Below are 19208 nucleotides of genomic sequence, written 5' to 3'. Positions count from 1 at the left end.
CCCCACCTCTTCCTGGCTGCCCCCAGACATGTGGTGCCGTGAGAAAGAGCTGGGACATGGTGGGACCACGCTGGGTTGCATCTCCCAGTGCCCCAGCAGCAGAGAGGGGAGCACCACACAYTGAAGGGTCTGTTTGCACTCTTCCCGGTGGAGATGGCTCTGCCAGGCAGGACCCAGCACCCAGGCTCATCCTCAGCTCACAAGTCCCGGAGCACCCGGGAGCATTGCTGCTGTGCAAGACCCGCGTCCAGCATCCRTCCCCAGGCGCTGCACAGCAGCCACAACAGCCTGAGCTGTGAGGAGGCGACAACAGAGCTGTGGCATGTGGGAKTCCTGCTAGCTTTTATTTTTACCAATGCTTAAAAAATAAAAAGGAAAACCAATTCTGCTTTATATACACAAAAACTGAGCTGAAGTCCTGAGCCAATGCAACTGCTCATCCGCACCACCAACCGCAGCCAGCAGTGGTGACCAAGGGAGGTGCCACCAGGAACATTCAGATGCGACAAGCACTGGAGAGGCCCCAGAGCAGGGTCCAGCCGGGTCCGTGCTGGAGCAGTGGCCCCCATACCTTGCTTTCTGCTCTCAGCTCTTGGCATGTCTCTATGTGGTGCTTCATGGATGCACTTCAGGTGCCATGCTGCAGCAGAACATAGTTGTTATCTCCATTGAGAGTGAGACTCCAGACCCAGAGCAGCACAGGTAAAACCTGGGAGCGCAGAAGGAGGGGTACTGTGGGGATGGCTGTAGCGCATGGTGGAGACATGCATGGGGAACTTCCAAGAGCATGCTCCAGCTCAGCGTTATCAGTGTTGGTTTAAAGGAGAGCTCCAATTCTCCCTCAGACAGCAGCACGCTTCTCTGTCTGCAGTCCCATCAGCCAAGGGTCATGCCTGACTCCCACCATCTAACTCACTCTTCCTTTTGCATCCCCCTTTCTAGCACGGCAGATCCAGGAGACTATTTCAGCTCAAATTTATTTTGCCTTGGATCCAGCCAAGCCTTTTTTCTCGTTCAATCTTGTTTGAACTGCCCCAAAAGCATCAGGCAGCTGGATCTCCAGCAGGACCACAAAGAAAACATCCTGTAAATTCCACCTGATGTGCTGCAGGAAAGWCTTCATCCACCACAACCTCACACCTCCAGCCAAGAACCCTCCTTCTTCTCTAATAACATTATGATCCCTCCTTGGGCTGTGGACACTGGAGGCCAGATCAGCATATGTTTCCTGCAGGAGAGCAATATTACCTAACCTATTGTTTTTTGCATGTAGGCAAGAGCCCACAAGTCCCTTGGGAAGGTCAYGGTGCCACCTTGTCAAGCCTCGTGGGCTGCCCCATTGGTTCAGTCTGGCCCACTGGCCAGCATGGCTCTGCTGCATAGTGCTTATCCCTTGGTGTCTGCAGCTGCTGGAGGGTTAAGGCATGAATTCCTCCTTAATCGTCAGTGGAGAGGAGGAGACAAGGTTTGGGGCACTGCTGCTGCACAGGCCTCCGATGGGCCCTGGGGTGCCAACAGCTGGAGGTGTAGGTGTGGTGGTACTGGTGGGCTGGCTTTGCTGCTGCATCTTCTTTTTGTTTACCTTCCTCTCCTTCGCCCTCCGATTTTGAAACCAAATTTTCACCTGTAGGGAGAAATGGACAGTGATAGAGAGAAGGGGAGACAGCAGAGGGCGACAACCCTTGCATCACCCCTGGGAAGGGGGGAATATCCTGGGATTCAAAGAGAAGGACAAACTATGGGGCAAGATGGCCTTTACAGAGAGGACAACATTGCCTTCCCTGGGCTGCACCCCTCCCATTTCCCAGTCCAGTTTGCCTACAGACTTCCTTTTCCACCCAGGAAGGTGGTTTCCCACCAGGCTCAGCACGGTGAGGAGGCACCCGCTRGGGCAGCGCAGCACTGACCTGCCGTTCGGTGAGCCCCAGGGCAGCGGCCAGCTCTGCTTTGCGGCGGATGGTGATGTAGCGGCTGTAGTGAAATTCCTTCTCCAGCTCCAGGCGCTGGTGGTCTGTATAAACCACACGGTACTTGTCTTTCGTCCTGGTCTTGCCTGATGGAGACAGTGGAGTGGTGTTAGCCAGGAGGGGGCTGGAGGAACAGCAGGAGGGGTAGGAGCATCCCCAAGGCCATGGAGGAGCTGCATGAACCCACAGGGAGCTCAAGACACRTGGCAATGGCCTGGGGACCAGCAGGCAAGAGAGGAGAGATGCTCCTTCTAATTACATGGTGGCCCAGGAACATGACACACAGCATGGCAGGGTCTGATCTGCAGCACCAGCACTGCRCCATGAAGCCCCTCGGCAAAGCACCGTGGCGTGGGGCCACGCCTCAAACGACAACAACCTCAGACGAAYGAGGATTTTTGTTTTCCAGGGAGTTTCAGCACCCTTTCGAGGAAGGCTGGCCATCCCTGGGAGTCTGCTAACAAAAATGTGGTGCTTTCCTCCACAGAATAGCCCTGAGGCAGCAAATAAACACAGCTGTGAATATTTGCTGTTCCACTCAAAATCACCAAACCCTGTTCCAGGGCATCAGGAGGGARAGAGCCAGGTTTTCAGCTGAGCAGCCACTGTCCTTCCAGCTGGGAATCTGGCCAGTTGACTGCCTGGAAGACATAGGGCATCAGGCACGTTTGCCCATCTTTTCCTGAATTTCTGCCATGAAGAGTGATACTGCTGTTGGAAGGGGCAGGGCCAAGCCTCCAAGAGCTCCACAGATCTCCCCAGGGCATGCACCAGTACAGACAGGGAGGCAGGATTTGGCCCTGTGTTTTGGCCCAGGAATTTTCTCTTGTTCTCAAGACAGAAACAGCAGTTTTTGCCCTCAGAGGCTCCAATAGGACTCTGGGGGGCCCTGCCCAAGCCATTCCAGCTCCAGCGCCTGCCAGGAGTCAGAGGAGGCATTAGTTCCCAGCGCAGACCATCCTGCTAACCACTAACCAAACAGCAGACCTGATTAACCTCATTCTTAGTCTGCTTCCCCAAGAAAACAAGATCTGTGCTCTCCACGCTTGCTGTCCTATTCATCTGCTCCTGCTAACAATTTGTTGGCAGATTGGCCAGTTTGGGCCAAATCTGATGGGCATTGAAAAGTTTCAGAGACCTTCTTAAGTTCTGACTAGCCAGGTGGAAGCAGGAGTTTGGGTGGCGCAGAGTGAAACTCCATTTCCACAGAGAGAGATGGCAACATGGATTCAACCCTAGTTAGACATCAGAGAATCCCCACATAGCGACACCTCCGCCCCCAACATGCAAATCCGCCAACTGTTTACCAGCCAACTCGATTTTATTTTTAAGCATTTTGGAAAGTGTTAGTAACATCGCAAGATGATCACTCAGAGACCCCGGAGTAATCACTCCACTGGAGCCCTGGGCTCCAGCTCAAAAGCAGCCCCAAGTGGGGCAGTGGCAGGGGCAAGCTGAGGCCACCTTGAAAGATTGAAGCCCAGCACAAGCCCTGCTCTCTGCACCCCCAGCCATCTCCTTCCTTGGGGATGCAGGGAATTTCCTGGAAAAAAAGGCAGCTGATTTTCTATTAACAACCAAGAGCAAGCAACGGGCTTCCTACTGCAGCTTGCCACCGAGCGCGTGTAGGGATGTGCAAACGTTTGGCAGGCACCTAGGGCGGGCACTGGCCAGGAGGCCCTTCACCCTGCTGAGATGTGACCCCAGCATTCCCAGGCACGGAAGCAGCCACCCTGCAACAGGAGTCAGAGTACAATTTCCATGACCGTATTACTCCTTCCCGGCCTGCGGTGCTCGGTGCTCACACGGGGTCGGTGCGCTGGGAGCAGGGTGATGCCAGGGTCGCCACGGCTTCCCGGATGTGGCGGTTCCCTGCTCCCAGGGTGGGAGGAGCACAGGGTCCCTGAGCAATTCCCAAATAGCACTGAGGCTTCCCTGTGGTCCTCGGAGGAGGGAAGGAGCTCAGCAAGGCTGTAACATGCCAGGAATAGAAACCAAATCACCCAGCACCAGGGCTGGACTTTAGCCACTCAATCGTGCGTAATGGATGCAATGAATTTAGTCATCACTTCTATCCCCTGATGGTAGACAAGAATCAAAACAAGTGGAGATCCCAGCTCATTTCAGAGCTCTTTGGAAGAGAGCATTTAGTCTCTCCTCACCATGGATGAGAGCAAACCTGCCTACAGTCACAGAGGGTGGCTATACAGGTATAAAGCAGGTGTATGAAGGGAATTTGCTTGGGCATGACATGTGTGTAGAGATGTCTGCAGGCAAGCAGCTGAGATGTGGTGATTTAGCATGCATGGGATTTCCCACAGCAGAGCCGTGCTTCGTGTCTCTGCCAGCAGCCGCCGAATGCGTYGTCTCAGCAACACGCTGCCATCGGCTCTTCCCTGCCAAAGGGGGATTTTTGCAAGGTTTTTTTTCTTCCTGGGTTCCTGGGTCTGCTGTTTGATGTAAATAGGAGCTGGTGACTCAAAGCAAAACCAAGTGATAAGATGGGACAACCACGCCAGCAGCCCGGCCGGTGGGCAGCACCTCCACTACTCCCACGGGAGCTCTGCCTTTCGCACCACGGTGCTTCCACCTCTCACAGCTCCACAGGGTCTCCTGAAGAGCTCGTCGGCATAGGAAGGCCATCTGCATGCACACCTTGGAGTGACCCATGCCAAATTTGCAAATGTATCAGTTCCCAAGGAGTTACAAAATGAGTGAGATGCACCAGCTGAGGTTTGCACAGGGTTTAGCAACTCTATGAGAAACCATGCTCACTTGCTGTCTCTGCTCCAGGCTCAGGGACTCCTATAATTTTTCTCTTTTCTCATATAAATTTATCGTTTTAATTGCTTTAATATCTAAACCTTTTGAAAATGAAAAACTTCCTGAACAGATGATGCTTTAAAAATGGTCTTATTTCAAATAGTACTATTTGCATACCACAGCTTGGAGAAAAAAACAGTTGGAAAGAAACAAATTCACAGATAAGGTTTAAAAAAAACTAAAGAAAGGAGATGTGAATACCACATGCACCATGAATCTTAGCGGGAATTATTATTTGCTGCTCCAGCTGTAAATAGATCCATCACTGCTTCTTCTTTATTATTCCCTCTTCATCATTTGTCCTTGATGAATTCTCTTCTTTGTCTCAAGTCTTCCAGATTCCCGGTYGTGTTGGTGAGCCATCGCCATGTGCGCGGGGTGGATAGCCAGTCCCTCGCTGCTAAACATCAAGCAGCAAAGAGTCAAAGCACAGCGTTCACAAGCAAGCCAGAGATGGAAAGTTATTCATCTCGACTAATTGCTGGTTTCAGCTATGTTTGCTGAATTCAGGAATGTATTGTGGGTGATTCACAAGGAAAAAGAAAAGGATTTGCAAGAAATACTATTGACAATGAATAATTCAACTACCTTGAATATGAATGCTGAGTTGCACTTAACTCTCTGTTGGCGGTGGCCTTTTATGCCTCTGTGAAAGGAAATAGGGAACTTGGGACAAGCCACCCCTGCTCCTGGGGAAAGCCCTCCAGCTCCCCATGGGGCATGCAGACCAGCCAAGGCATGGAGCAACTCCTGGTGGCGCTGGCACTGACTTCTCCTCTCCAAGAGAAAGCAAGAAACTCCAGATGTGATGAACCTGCCTCAAAGTACCGGCATGGAGGGCRCCACGGGTCTGGTGAAACCAGCTCTGCCAGCCCTGGCACAAGTGTGCGTAATTGGGGGTGCAGCTCTGATTTTCCCTATGAAGTCTTGAGTTTACTGCAGATCTTGCAAGGCAAAACGTCATCCCCTCATGCAAGAGAACCTCCTGCGTGGCAGAAGGGACGATGAACCTCCTGGCTATGCCCCAGCTCCACGAGGTGCCACAGCACCTTTGCTTGCCACAGCCCATTGCAGRTGAAACCTGCCTTCCTTGCAGCAGGGCTGCTATCCCCTTCAAATCCCTTCTATACATTTCAACTCCCTCCCTCTTGTCCCCAAAAGACCAAGCAGATAACCTGTTTGGGCACCTGAAGCAAGCCACTCATGAGGCCAGCGGGGAGGATTTTGGCTTTGGGATCAGGGAAGGGCCAATGGCTGTGTGGGGAGAGGGTATCATTCCCATCGTTAATGTATAACCCTAATAGCACTCACCTTAGCCATGATTAGATAAGGGAATAGCTTTAATGTGCTGTACAAACCCCAAAGGACGCACTCCTGAGTGTGTATGTACACTCACACACACACCCCGCAGGCACTGGGGTCCTGCTGCCTCTCCGCCATCTGCTTCCCACGGCCCCATGGCCCTGTAACCACCTGAGGATCAGCCCCGTGGCAGCCCCTGGGCTGGCCCCATAGCAGCCTCCCCTGGAGACGGGGCCGTGCTGCAGAGCCTGCGGGCCCCTGCTGCTGGGGTATCCCCAGCAGGCACTGGCTGCGCTTGGGCCATGCGGCCCGGCAAGGAAAGGGGCCAGCGGAGAGGAGCGCAAACCCACACGCTTTTTTAAAGGCATTTTTATTTCGCAGTTCAAAAGCCGTGCTTGGAGCAATGTAACCCCAGAGCTGGCCAGCTTTGCAGTGGCAAGGGAGCCTGGGTGCACGGGGTGTTCGCGTGGCACGGACAGGCTGCAGGCACGCACCGGGAGATGCATTCAACAGGCACTGTTTGCATATCCTCGTCTGCCCATCTGTCTGCACCACGTGCCTATTTCCAGATTATCTAAWGGCACTATGATATTTTAATATTGAAAAGAATTATGTATAAAAGCACCATTGCCAGTGAGCATCAAAGGAAGAACCTCCCTGTGCTGGGGTTATGTTGCAGTAAGACAGAGCAAGGCTGTTGGGGCTAGATCCCCCAGCTGAGTGCTTTTAGTTCACGATAAAACTGCTTTCTTCTGAATGAGTATCCAAAGAGGATAAACTTCTTGCACCCCAGAGTAAGAAGAGCTGCTACATCAGGATTTGCTGTCCCTCTCCAGGAAGACCTTCAGTGAAATCTTCCGTCTGCCCAACACAGGTTAGTCAATGTTATGGAGGGAGAGGCAGCTTTGAACCAGAGAAGATTCCAGAGTCAGAGCTGTGGGTTGCAATCCCTGGCATGACTCCCCRTCATGGTCCTTGTACAGCTCCACAGGGGTAAACCTCCTGCTGCTGCCAGGAGCAAAGAGAGAGGCAACTGCCCCATGACAGAGACTCCAGTTCCAGGCGACAACGGGTCTTCTCATAGGACTTGGAAGCTTCTAGGCTTGCTGGAGTCAACCTCCTGTGACAGCCAGATGTGCTCCAGCCACTTCTGGGTGGCTGGGCTGATGCTCCCTCTGCTGATCGAAGGCAACCATGGCTGCCCCTGCAGCAGCACCTGGCCAGAGACGGCCCAGTCAATGGCACACTACTTCCATCACAAGCCCACCAAGCCACCCCATGAGACCTCACCCCTCCCACACGCTCTGCTCTGGGCCATGCGCCAGGCTGCTTAGCCCCTGTCGTGTGCCATCAGGCTTGGGGAATGCACCACGGCCTCTCACATGCCCAAAGGATCCCAGTCCCAGACGGACTGTGCCAGGCAGGGAGACGAACTCGTACTCTGGAGCTGGGAASCAGCAGGGCAGGGTGTCCACCAGCCTTCCTGTTCCCCTGGATGGTTCAATGTCCTATTTTTTTTTCTCTGCCCCAGAGGTAATGGATGAAGGCAGCACAGGGGACAGAGGCCATGCAGCTGTCAGTGAGAAATGAGCCCCACCAGAGGGCAATTCATCTCTGCGTGATTGCTGTCTGAGATCACTTCTCTGCAAACGACAGCGTCAGATTCAGACAGCTGCCAGGTACGTACAAYGGGTTAGGAGGAACCATCCTTTCCCACCCCGTGTACATATTGAACTTCTCTATTTGCATGGGAAAGAGGGAGGAGCTGCCGAACAACTGCGCACCCCGAGGACCCCATCAACGCTCCCCGGCACATGGTCCCTGCCGGAGAAACAGGCTGTTTCAGAGCCAGGCGCACTTATGGCAATCCCCATACATGCCCCAGGTGCCCCCTCTCACGAGGGCCAGGGGCTCCTCCAGCACCCCAACAATCCCCAGCACCTCCAGCACAGCTCCCCAGGAAGCCCATGGTGCTGCTGACAGCCCAGTCTGTGCATTTCTGCCTGGTACCGAAGACGCCCAAGGAAACAGCAATAAACCACACTGGCAATAAAACCCAGTTTGGCTTGAAATACCGTCTCCTGAAAATGCTTCRCCTTTACAAAACCGTGCCATAGATCCTGATGGCTTTATAGCTTCCTACATGCAGGGACTGGAGCTCTGCRTTTCCCAAAAGCCCAGTGATTTCACTATTGATAGGAACGCACACAGCATGTAGGTGAGGGGGCTGGGGGCAGCGGGAGGGCAGAAAGGGGGACGTGGCGCAGGGCTCGGCGCCCCACCGCGGCCGCCCGGCTGCCCAGGCAGGCCTGCCAGCAGGAAGCAGCAGGAAACGCTGCTGCGCTTCTCCGGCGGCGCAGAGCCGGATCCGGAGGGCGCAGACYGGTGCGAGGGAGCGCGGGCTGGCCCCGGCAGCCGGCTGCTGGCGCAGGTCCCCGCTTATCCCGTGACAGCCCCTCTGGGGCTCAGCCTGTGGCTGCCGCGCTCCCGCTGACCTCCTTGCCATCTTCTCGCCTTGGCATTGCAATACAAGTCCAGTTCCCTGCCCAGTCTTCCCACAGGAGCATCCCGGGGGCTGCACGGGGAAGGATCTGGCCCCTTATCCCTGCAATCGCAAAGCTAACAGTGCTGGAGCAGCCGTCCTTGAAGGTCCCCCGCAGGCAACATCTGCCATTGGCCAGTGGTTTTAAGTGTCCCTTCACTAATCCCAAGGTATTAGCCAGCCAAGCCCATCACGTAGGTACCTCCGGTGCTCCAGGGAAGCCCTTTTTGCACAAGGAAAGCCAATTCTAGGAAAGCCCGAAAAGCCTGTACCTTGGCCAGCAGGCCTAGCCGCTCTACAAATCCCACCAGAGGCCAGGAGCAGGTGGTGGGTTAATAATTTAAGGGGAGAAGACCGATGGGGAGAAGACCCACGCCGGGGCACGCGGGTGGCTAGCTCCCAGCAAGCTAGCCGGGAAAAGGCTTTTGGAGGGAGCGACGGCGTCGGCGCCCGCCGGGAGCACCCAGCCACGCGGGCTGCTCTTCAGCCCTACCCCGGCCCATCACGAGGGGTTTATTGCTCCCTGCAGCTTTCAAGGTGCATATTAGAGCAGAAAAAATTATAGCCGAGAGCAGCCGAAGGCAGCCGGGCCGTGGTGCCTCTCGCCCGCGGCGCCGCTCCCCCTGCGCGCTTGCTGGCGGTACCGAGCGGCGCGGGCCGGCTCCCCGGGCGACCCGGACGCCGGCCCCGCGGCCGTATCTCGCCCTTTACATAACTAACGAGCCCGGGGTGAATTTCAAAGTTCAGGGAGCTGCCGTTTCCCGCGGCCTCGCTGAGCTTTTTATAGAGCTGGGGTGCAATTCGCAAGGAAGTTTGCAAATAATTGTGAACGAGGAGGAAGCGTGAGGCTTTGACACTCGGCTCACGAAGATTTTATGAGCGGAGGAAGAGGTGACGTTTGAGAGCGGAGCGAACCCGGGGGACGGCTTCTTTGGGCTCGGGTCTCTCAATTCCTCGTTYCCACCCACCAGCCCTCCGGCGACGCAGGTCCGTTTCGCTGTAGGGTTTTGCTGGTTGTGTTTTTCTTTTTCTTTTTTTTTTTCTTTCTCCCACAGCTGATAGCTCCGCCGGGTGACGCGCACATGTATTTAGCAACAGGTATATAAAATCATCACTAATAAAGCCTGGTTCTGCGGTGACTCACTAGGAGACTTCCCATTGATTTTCCTTGGGTTCTGGCTTAGATCTGCAGAAACCCTCAATGCCCTCATTTTCCCTGTGAAAAAGATTTCTCTTACTGGGGCCCAGCTCTTTCCCCAAAGCTTTCAGACAACATGCAATAGCTGTTTATTCAAGGAAAGACAGAGAAGGAKCCTCGATTTACAGCCCTCTGAAGCACTATGATTTATAGCATTCATAATGAAACTGTTGATATTTATAGTGAAAAAGCCCATGCRTTAATTTCCTATTCCTGCTGCGGAGAGGGAGGTAGTCAATCAATGCAGCCTGATTCATGTCCAGCTTATTGATTTCAATAACACAATTCATTTAGGAATTTTGCTCTTATCTATGTCAAACCTGTCTCTGCCCTGCTCGCTTTTAGCTTCATGCAGAAAGTGTCTGAAGCGTTTGCAGCTTTTTTGTTGTTGTTGTTGTTGTTGTTGTTGTTATTTTAAGGAGGGCCCTGGAAAATGCGTGGGACTGTAATTCCTCAGAGGTCCTGAGGCTGGGGCGGGGGGGGGGAGGCGTTTGGCAGAAACGGCCCATCAAACCCAAGGGGAATTTCGCTGCCGATCGGGCAAAGCCGGGCCGTGTCCCACCACCCCCCGGCGCGCGGTCCCGCCGCGGCCGAATCCTGCCGCCGTCCCGGAGGCGCCTCGGCCCCGAAGGCGCCCGAGCAGCGCCGGGCCGGGCTCGGCAGAGCACGGCCGCCCGCCCGCCCCGCGCTCCCCGGCCCCTCGGCCGCGAGAGCGGACAGCGCCTGATTTATTTGCCCCTTTGTATTCGTTTAATCTGAGAGCCGCAAGCGGCGCAGCTAATGGCCTTTTTCTCACGATTCAATCAAGCCGACCGTCACGTAACCCGACCAGAGGCGCTTGCAAGCCCCTGCTCTGCCTCAGTCCCGCCGCCGCCTGTAAAACCCTTCCCGGGATCCAGAGGCGCGGGCCGATGTTTTTCTCCCGGGCGGAGGGGCAGCCCTACCCGGCCCGCAGCAGCTCCCGGGCAGGCGCTGCCGGGCGGCCCCGAGAAACGCGCCCTCCAGCCGGGGAGCTGGGGACGGCGGAGCCGCGCGGGCCGCCGCCGGGCGCTTGCGGGGGACATGAAAGGACGTTTTCGGGGCAGGACACAAAGGGGCAGCCGGAGCCCCCCGCACCTCACCTCCGCACCTCGCTGCCAAAGGAGCCGGCCCCATCTCCATGACAAAGCGAAGCCCTTGTCAGTTTGGGCTGGCCCCAAGGGCGGACCTGCCCACCGCCTTTGAAGTGGGCAGCGGGGCTGGCGCGGCGCGGGCGGGGGGCTCTGGTGGCCCAGACACTTCCACTCCCCAGGTCAGGAGTTCATCGGGGACAGGACCTGGGGCACAGAGGGGACAGGAGCCTGAGGACCTGGGGGACAGCGGGGACAGGACCCGGGGGACAGCGGGGACAGCATCCGGGGGAACAGCAGGGCAAGACCTGGAGGACACTGAGGACAGGACCTGGGGGACAGTGGGGCGAGAGCCTTGGAGACAGCAGGGACAAGACCTAGGGGACAACAGGGACAGTAGGGGGGGACAGTGGGGCAGGACCTGGGGGACAGTAGGCCACAGGCGGCATGGCAGCAAGCGCCAGAGCGGGGACACCGCCCTGCGCCCCTCGAGCCCGCTCACACCCGCACACGGCGTGCAGCACATGCACAGAGAGCAGGCACCCACCCTGTACCGGGCACGTTCCCCAAAGCCAGCCACCTTGCACGCCCACCTTGCACGTGGCACACCCTGCCCCGGGCACGCCGAACCCACACACGCGTTCGGGACGCGGCGCCTTCCTCGAACGTGGGGTGCCTTGTGCACACACGTGCAGCACCAGGCACCTTCCCCAAGCGTGCAGCGCCTCGCGCACACACACACGGTCCCCCAGGCGCCGTCCCTGACACATGCACTACGTGTGGCACCTCATACACACACAACGCATAACACCCCCAACACGCGCTGCGTGCAACGCCGTACACACGTACATGTGCAGTGCAACCAGCACCTTCCCCCCACGCGTGTGCACCTGGCACCTTCCCCACACACGTCCATGCACACTTCACAGTGTGCACGGGCAGGCGCCACGCGCACCGCAGAAGGCCCCTTTCCTGCGCACCCGTGCACCCGCCGCGGGTGCCCACCTGCACCGGCACGCTGCACCCCCTGTGCACAGCGCCTGTCCCCCCGGCTCTCTGTGGCCCCCGCCCCAGGCAGGCGGCCTCCCCACKGCTCCCGCGCTCGGCCGCAAGCCCTGCACGTGCGGGACCCCCCGTCCAGCACCCGCTTGGGACTGGCAGGGCGTCCCCAGCGCRGGCGATGGTGCCATGGGGTGGTCTTCCAACCAGAAACCAAGCACTAAACCCAGCAGGCAGCGGCGTGGGAAGACGGGGCAATCCGCAGGCTGCTATCCCTGGAAAAGTCCTCCGTGCCCACCCTCGCCTTGTGCAGCCCCRCTGCCCTGGCCCCACGGCTCTCCCCGGTGGGATCCCTTTGGCTTTTGGCCTGGACGAGGAGCCAAAGAGAGGGGACGCCCAGCCCYGGGTGCCCCCCCTTGACCCCCGGGCGGATCCGGCCCTGTGGGACTTCAGCATGGGGCAGCTGTATGCGGAGGAAGGAGCTGGGCTRTGGGGACGGGGGGGACTTACCAGTGCTGCTGGTGCTGGGAATACTGCGCCGCATCCATTCGTAAGGGGTGCGCCTCTGGGAAGTGGGGGAGAGCTGGGGCACCGCGCTGCTCATGGGCGGTGGCAGCAGTCCCGAGCCCGGCGGCTGCATGGGGTTAAAATCCGGGGGGCTGAATCCAAACTGCCCCGGGGCAGCGGCGGACGAGGCGGCGGCGGTCCCGTACGAATGCCAGTCCTCCTTGGCGGGGGTGTAGGGAGAGCCCCAGGCCCCCGCGGGCTGCCCGTGGTGCGGGTCGCTGTTAATCCCCGGCACGTGGTGGTAGCCGGCAAAGTCCGAGTACTGGGGCGGCCCCGGCACATAATTCTGGGGGTTCAGGTTGAGGCTGGGGTGCCGGACCGAGCTGGGATACATGTTGGCGTCCTTATCCAGAAGATAACCTACATACATCTTGGGCGCCCGGCCCCGCGCGCATGCTGCGCCGCCGGCTGGGGACCCGGCTTGGCGGCGAGGCGGCCRCCCCTCCGTCCGTCCGCCCGTCCGYCCGCCCGCCTGCCCCGCGCTCACCTGGGCGCCTTGGGGAGCTGTGTCCCGCAGGCCAGGCGCCTCCCTGCCCCGAGGCTTTTATTGGGCCCAACCTCTCGCAGCATTTGCATTGAAAGGCAGGTTTGCATTTCAAAGTGCAGGAACCCCGGCGGCAGCSGGGCGGCAGCGGGGCGCATTCGGACCTCCCCGACCCGCGACGGGGGCGACGGGCAGCTCCAGGGGACGCCGCCGAGCGGGTGTCCCCAGGTCACCAGCTCGGTCCCTTCATGCTGCCCGGCTCTGGGGACACCAGCGGGTCTCTGGGGCTGCCCACGAGGACGCCCTGGGGGAGCCCGCRTGGCTTCTGGGGCCAGCTGTACCCCAGGAGCAGCCTGGCCATGGGGAGCTGGGCTGAGCTGCCGTATTAAAGCCCAGCTGGGGACAGGGGACCAGCTGGGCTGCGCCTGGTGTCGGGCCCTTCGCCCACGTTGGGGGACGCCGAGACCTCGTGCTGTGATGGCGCTTTCCCGCGCCCGGCGGCAGCATCCCCCCAATCCAGATACGGGAAGGGGACGGTGCCAGGTCCCATGGGACCCCACACAGTGAGATAACCCGGGGACAAACCCTGAGCCAGCAGCCCCCTCTAGCCCCAGAAGCAAAGCCCGGCCCTGAGAGCAGGACAGATGGACAGAGAGAGCTGGCTGCACACAGGCCCCAGAACTCAGCCTCCCAGCCTGGCCCAGCCTGTGTCCTGCAAGGGGGCAAGGAAAAGGAAACCCATTAAATGCAAAGTGGAGCTGGGGAGCAGCCCCTGGAGTTGGGGAGCAGCCCAGTCCCTGGGAAGCACCTCCAGCCGGGATACTGCCCAAACACTCCTCCCCCCCCAGCGTCCCGCTTGGGCTGCTGCTGGCCCCACCGCGCAGCCCTGGTTTTTCCTGCCCAAAGCACGAGCTGGCAGAGGCTGCCGGGAGGATGCTCGTGTCCTCTCCGAGGCCACCTCTCCTCGTTTCTCTGCAACGGGCACCTTCCCTGTTCGACACAGGCGAGGGCCTTCGCCCTCCCAGGATAGAAGCAGCCTGGAATTTGGTAACAGGAAGAGAAGCAGAAAGAAGACAAATGTACAGAGCTTCCCCTGATCACAGCGATGAACCTGGGAGCTGCTTTCCACATGGAGACAACTCTTGGGTTTGTGGGGGCAAACAGAAAATGATTGCAAAACCCGCAGAGCCTCCCTAATCCGAGGAGCTTGGTGCATTTTGTACACAACCATTTCTCGCCTTTTTATTCCCCCCTGCTGCTGGCGGCATGGATGGCCGAGCCAGCCGGCGGGCTGGGGCCTCCTGCTCGCACCTAGCTGCTCCTCCCYGCCGTAGGAGCTACGGGGCCGCGGCCACCACGAACAGTGCTGTGGACAGATGGAGGGAGACAGAAAACACCCCCGGGGCGGTGGTGCTGGCGGAGGCACCGGCACCTTGCAAACCCCGTCCGTAGCTCGGCCGGGCACCGTGACAGCCCGCGGTACGGGGCGGTGGAGGGCKCCGAGGAGATGGCTGGGCCGTAAAGATCCGCTGATGATAACTTCCCTCTTTTCCTCTTCTTCTGCTTGTTTATTAGCAGCAGGGATTGTGTTCGGCCCGGTTTATGCTGGGGAGCAGCCAGGCGAGGAGCCCTGCACAGGCCGGGTGGTCCGTGCGCCGCTGGCGTCCCCCTCGCAGCCGGCTGCCCTGGCTCCGCGCCGGGYGGTGCTCGGCTGAGGCTCGTTCCCATGCCCAAGCCCGCGCGGTGTCGCTGCCCTCCACAGCCCAGCTGGCCCTGAAAAGAGCCGGTCACACATGGCCCTGACTAAAGAGCTTTTCCGAAGAGCATCCTCGCAGCTGGGCAGGGCTAGAGGCCCCAAGCCCTAATTCTCCAGGGCAGGGGCTGCTTTGCCAGGACCAAGAGCCCCTCGGTTTTCCAGCTGGTAAGGGTGAGAGCCGGCTATACCTTCTCGCCCACCCTGGAGACCTCCAAGACTCAAAGCCAGCCTGGGGAACCCCTTAGCCCTGACAATTCCTGGGACCRGAGGAAGCCGAGAAGATGCAGCTTTCCCGGGCTCTCCCCAGGGCTCAGCATTGCTATCCATGAGCGAGTGATGCCACCTCCTGGAAGCAGGCAGGCCAGGGAGAGGAGGGCTGGGAGGTCCCCAGGGCCGGGCTGGCATGCCACGTGGAGCAGGCTTGCAAAGGGGCTGCAGCCCCGAACACTGCGCAGGCTGCGGGGTCAGCAGCGCGATGGYGGGGGCACACGGAGGAGGCATCCACACCGGCAAACCACGCCCAACTCAACCCAGCTCCCATGGGACCAAAAGACACCCARCTGGGATGGCAGACGGGGTGTCTGACCTCCATGGGGCTCAGCTAGATGGAGCCATCAGGGACTGAGCACCCTCCCTCAGCTTTGAGACAGGGTTTGATTAAAAGCAGGGAAAAGCAATAAATCTATGTGGTCCCAGTCCTGAAAGCACCAGCCCTGCCCACCCAAGGCATCACGGGTGACACAGGTCTGCATCCCATCCCTGCAGGTCCACCGGCATGTGTGCTGGGTTACCAAAAATGCGTTCAAAAGCTTTCTTTCTCCCTACAAGCTGTGTCCCTTGCTCGTGCTGGCAGCCGGCTCTGCTGCGCTCCCCCGAGCCCGCTGCCCCGGCTGCTCCCCGGCTGCCCTCGTGGTCCTGCAGCCAGGGCTGGCGCCTGTCACCATCCTGCCCATCGCTCTGACTCAGGCCTGGAGCTAAGTAGAAACACTCGCTTCCTCGAGGGAAAATTCRGGAAGCCTTCACGTAGGCAGAGAGCTGAGCACATGCTGGTGGCCGGAGCAGCGGCTGACCCCCGGGCTGGGGGACCCACTTTCTCTCCCCCCGGCTCCTTGCCCTGCGCTCCTGCTTGCCCCAGGCCACGGGCCGGCAGGTTTTGCAACGTGGCACCTGCACATCAGGGTGACATTATGGGGTGCTGCTCTCCAGGGAGCCAGGCATGGGCTGGGGTAGCCCAAATCACCGTGCTCCCGGCATCGCTGCACAGCCCCTCTCCCAGGGCCTGGTGCATCCGCCAGCCCCAAGAGGTCGGAAACAGCCTTCCTGGCACAACACAAGAGCCGCCAATCCGGGGAGCAGCTGCAAGGGGGCCCTGGGGGCAGTGACACGCGCTGGCATGTCTCGCTGCTGCACGGCAGATGCCGGGCCCCCAGTCTGGCCGGTCTAGTGGGTGCGATTCCCTCTGCACCAGCACAGGACCAGGCGTTTGCCATGCTGCTGCATGGGTGCTGAGTGCCACCGACCCGACGGCAACGCCTCGGTGGGGAGAGTGAGCCCACRCAGGGGGGGACGCGGGGTCCCGGGGGCGGCCGGGGCCGGGGCGAGTGCGGCATTTCAGGCCCTGCAGGCGCTGCGCAAGCAGAGGGTTAACACTTCCCACGTTAAGTGGCTGCAGATGTGTGGGAAAGTCTGGGGCGACCGGACGGCACCGCTATTAGTATTCACCCAAGAGCCTGCTGCCGCCTCCCAGGGCTCGGCCGAGCACATTTAATACCAAGGCCTGTAGCGGGGGTTAGGAAGAGTGCGTGGGATGGGGCGGAAAGGCCCCGAGCTGGGGAAAAGACGCTGGGCCAGTATCATCCCTGCTGCTGGCTAACGCGGCTGCGTCCGAGCGAGCGCCTGGCTCCTCCGGGACGGGCCATCGCCCGCAGCGGGCACAGCACCGCCACACGAATCCACGTTGCATCCCCACGGCGTGGCGCTCCAGGCCGACACTGCCCGGAGAGCCCGGGAACGGCCCTTCGTCCGTCCGGCACTGCAGGACGCACGAGGCAGGGGAGCTCCCCGGCACGTCGAGCTTTGCCCAGCACTTTCTGTCCCTGGCCCTTTCTCCCRGCATGCCGGGCACTGCTGCCACCCTCTGCCACCCTGACAAAGCCCCTGGGCAGTGGGGCCCTGCAGGGTGTAGCCGTTCCTCCAGGGGAAAGCTTTGGAAAAGGCTGGAGGAACTCTCCGTGCTGTTCTCCCAAGAGCTCGATCCAGCTGGGAGCAAGCGCCGGCAGTTCTCATGATCARTGGCCTGCGCAGATGTTATTCTGTGCTCCCCAGCACCAGTCACCTCTCTCTTGTGGTCTGAGGTTCAACACCACATCAGAGCGATGCGCAAATTCCCGGGCCGACTTTCCACCAAGGGAAGCTTGGAGGAATTGCAGCCCAGGGGGAATCTGGCCCTGTTGCTGCCTGCAGAGGAGCGGGAGAGGCTGAGCTCTGCCTCGTCTTTCTCACCTGCTGGCACACAGGGCCCCATCACCAACTCCAGCACATCCTTTCTCACCATCGTGTTCCTGGGGCACTGGGGGGAGAATGGCTCTTCTCCACCTCAGACCCAAGCTTTTCCCAGGGTCCCAGATCCACCTCAGATGGGAGCAGGAGGTTGGGATGCAGTTTTGATGCCAATGTTGCCAGCACAGTGCAGTTCAAATACCCTGGAGTGTCTGGAGTGTCCCTATCTCAGTGGTGGCTTCATGCACCAGAATAACCCCGCCACACCACCTCGAGCCCCTGTTAGCTCTCTTGCCACTTCTTTGGGCTTGCCAGAGGCTGGAAACCTCAGCTGAGAGGGGCTCTGGCAGCCCACACTGCAGCTGTCCCAGCCCCAAGGGGATCGCTAAGTCCTGCAAGTGCCAGGAGCCAAAAATAGAGGTGAGCAAAGAAGGGGGGATGAAGCAGAGGTAGACGAGCTGCTCCCCTCCGCCCACGCGCCTGCACGCAGCGTCCCTGCGGTGCTGGCGCTTCCTCCGAGCTGGCCTTTCCCAGGAGCTGCTTTAACCCCTGTGCGCTCTATTCCCAAACAAAACACCCGGCCCCGCACGCCTGCAGCAGCCGCCTGTTTCCCGGGATGCTGCAGGCTTTCCCAGCATCCCAAAACAACGGYCCGTGAGCCGTAAAACCTTATTTCAGGAAAGGGTTTGGCTCACCCAGGTTGTTCTTGCTCCCAGCCCGCGGATGAGCGCGGGGGTCACCCGTCTGCAGGGAGGAGGAGGRGGATGATGGCAGAGCTGGGGCTCATGCCCTCAAGCGTGGTCGGAGCTCCCTGCCAGGCTGCATGGCCACGAGCTCCCATCCAGCCCCTCTCAGGGGCTGCTTCCAGGCTCTGGGAAGCAGCTTTCAGCCAAAAYGGGATCGCTGCGGCCCCCTCGCCACCTGCCCCATTGCCTGCTGGCCCCAAGCGCGGCCAGCTTCGCTCAGCACGGACACTGGTGTCCCAGGGCTGCGGCGCTGGGTACCGGGAGAGCTCCAAGGCCCAGGGACCCTGCTGGAAGGGGACAGCGCTTGGCCAGCAGGACGGTGCCACTGGGTTTCTCCCTCGTGGGGTSGGGAGCAGCGACGTCCCACCGTGCTGGCGCGGGGATGCTGCAGAGCTCTGCTGTGCAGAGGTATTCCCACCCACGCGTCCCCGYGCCCGGACCCATCGGACGTGTCTCTGTCCCTTGGGAAAGTGTCGGGGACAGCCGTGCGCACGGCACGTTCCCTCTCTCGCCTGCGCCCCACGTGAGCCCCGTCTCATGCTCGTGAGCTCCAGCTCTGCACGGCAGACGGTCCCGCAGCCCCAGCCCTCGCTTCCCTTTGCCACCAGACGAGAGCCCGGAGTACCCGGGATGCTCCCGCTCTGGTTTTTCATCAGGGAATAGAAAACTTAAATAGAGACTTAAAGCACCATCATGAACCTGCTTCCAAGCCCTCACGGGCGCTCGGGCATCGCAGCAGCGGGCGCGGGTCCCGCGGGCAGCTCGGCCCCCTCCTCCCCGCGCCCTCCGGCGCCCCGGGGAGGGTTAAAGCGCGCGGCGGGCGCGCGTTGGCGGTCCCCCAGCGCCGGAGTCACGGTCCCGGCGAGGCATCCGAAGGGACCGCGCGGAGTCAGCTCGGCACAGGCCTTCTTTAATAAAAACATGAGTCAGCTGCTGGCGTGGGCAGCGGATTTTCTAAACATCCCCTCATATCCTGAGAAAGGGGGGGGGGAAGGAGTGGGGGGGGCTTGAGGGAAAAAAAAAGAGAAAAAGAAAATAGGGAAAAAGGCTAGAATTGAAAGCAGACACAGGGAGAGGGCAGCTCCCTTCTCCAGGAGGAGGCTGCCGGGCTCTTCGGGCTCCTTTTGTTTCCCGTTAGCTGGGCTCTCGCCGCTCCCCGCCGCGGCCGCCGGCGGCAAAGCYCCCCGCTCTCCACGGCTGCCTTGGCTTCTCCTCC

At 59.5% G+C, this 19208-nt stretch overlaps 1 protein-coding gene across 1 annotated transcript; it reads right to left on the bottom strand.

Moving 5' to 3' along the window:
• Positions 1–1417: 1417 nt before the first annotated feature.
• On the bottom strand, positions 1418–12877 carry CDX1 (caudal type homeobox 1). The gene is made up of 3 exons (XM_085298019.1): positions 12451–12877; positions 1908–2053; positions 1418–1624 (listed from the first exon to the last, which is right to left on the bottom strand). Exons 1-3 carry the CDS (start codon positions 12875–12877, stop codon positions 1418–1420), a joined length of 780 nt encoding a protein of 259 aa, XP_085154145.1.
• Positions 12878–19208: the final 6331 nt, after the last annotated feature.

This window comes from Rhea americana, unplaced genomic scaffold (assembly GCF_003343005.1).
Source record: "Rhea americana isolate MKP2758 unplaced genomic scaffold, rheAme1 scaffold_135, whole genome shotgun sequence".
NCBI lineage: Eukaryota > Metazoa > Chordata > Aves > Rheiformes > Rheidae > Rhea > Rhea americana.
Note: the sequence above shows the minus strand (reverse complement) of the source record. Positions and strands in the feature narration are given on the sequence as shown.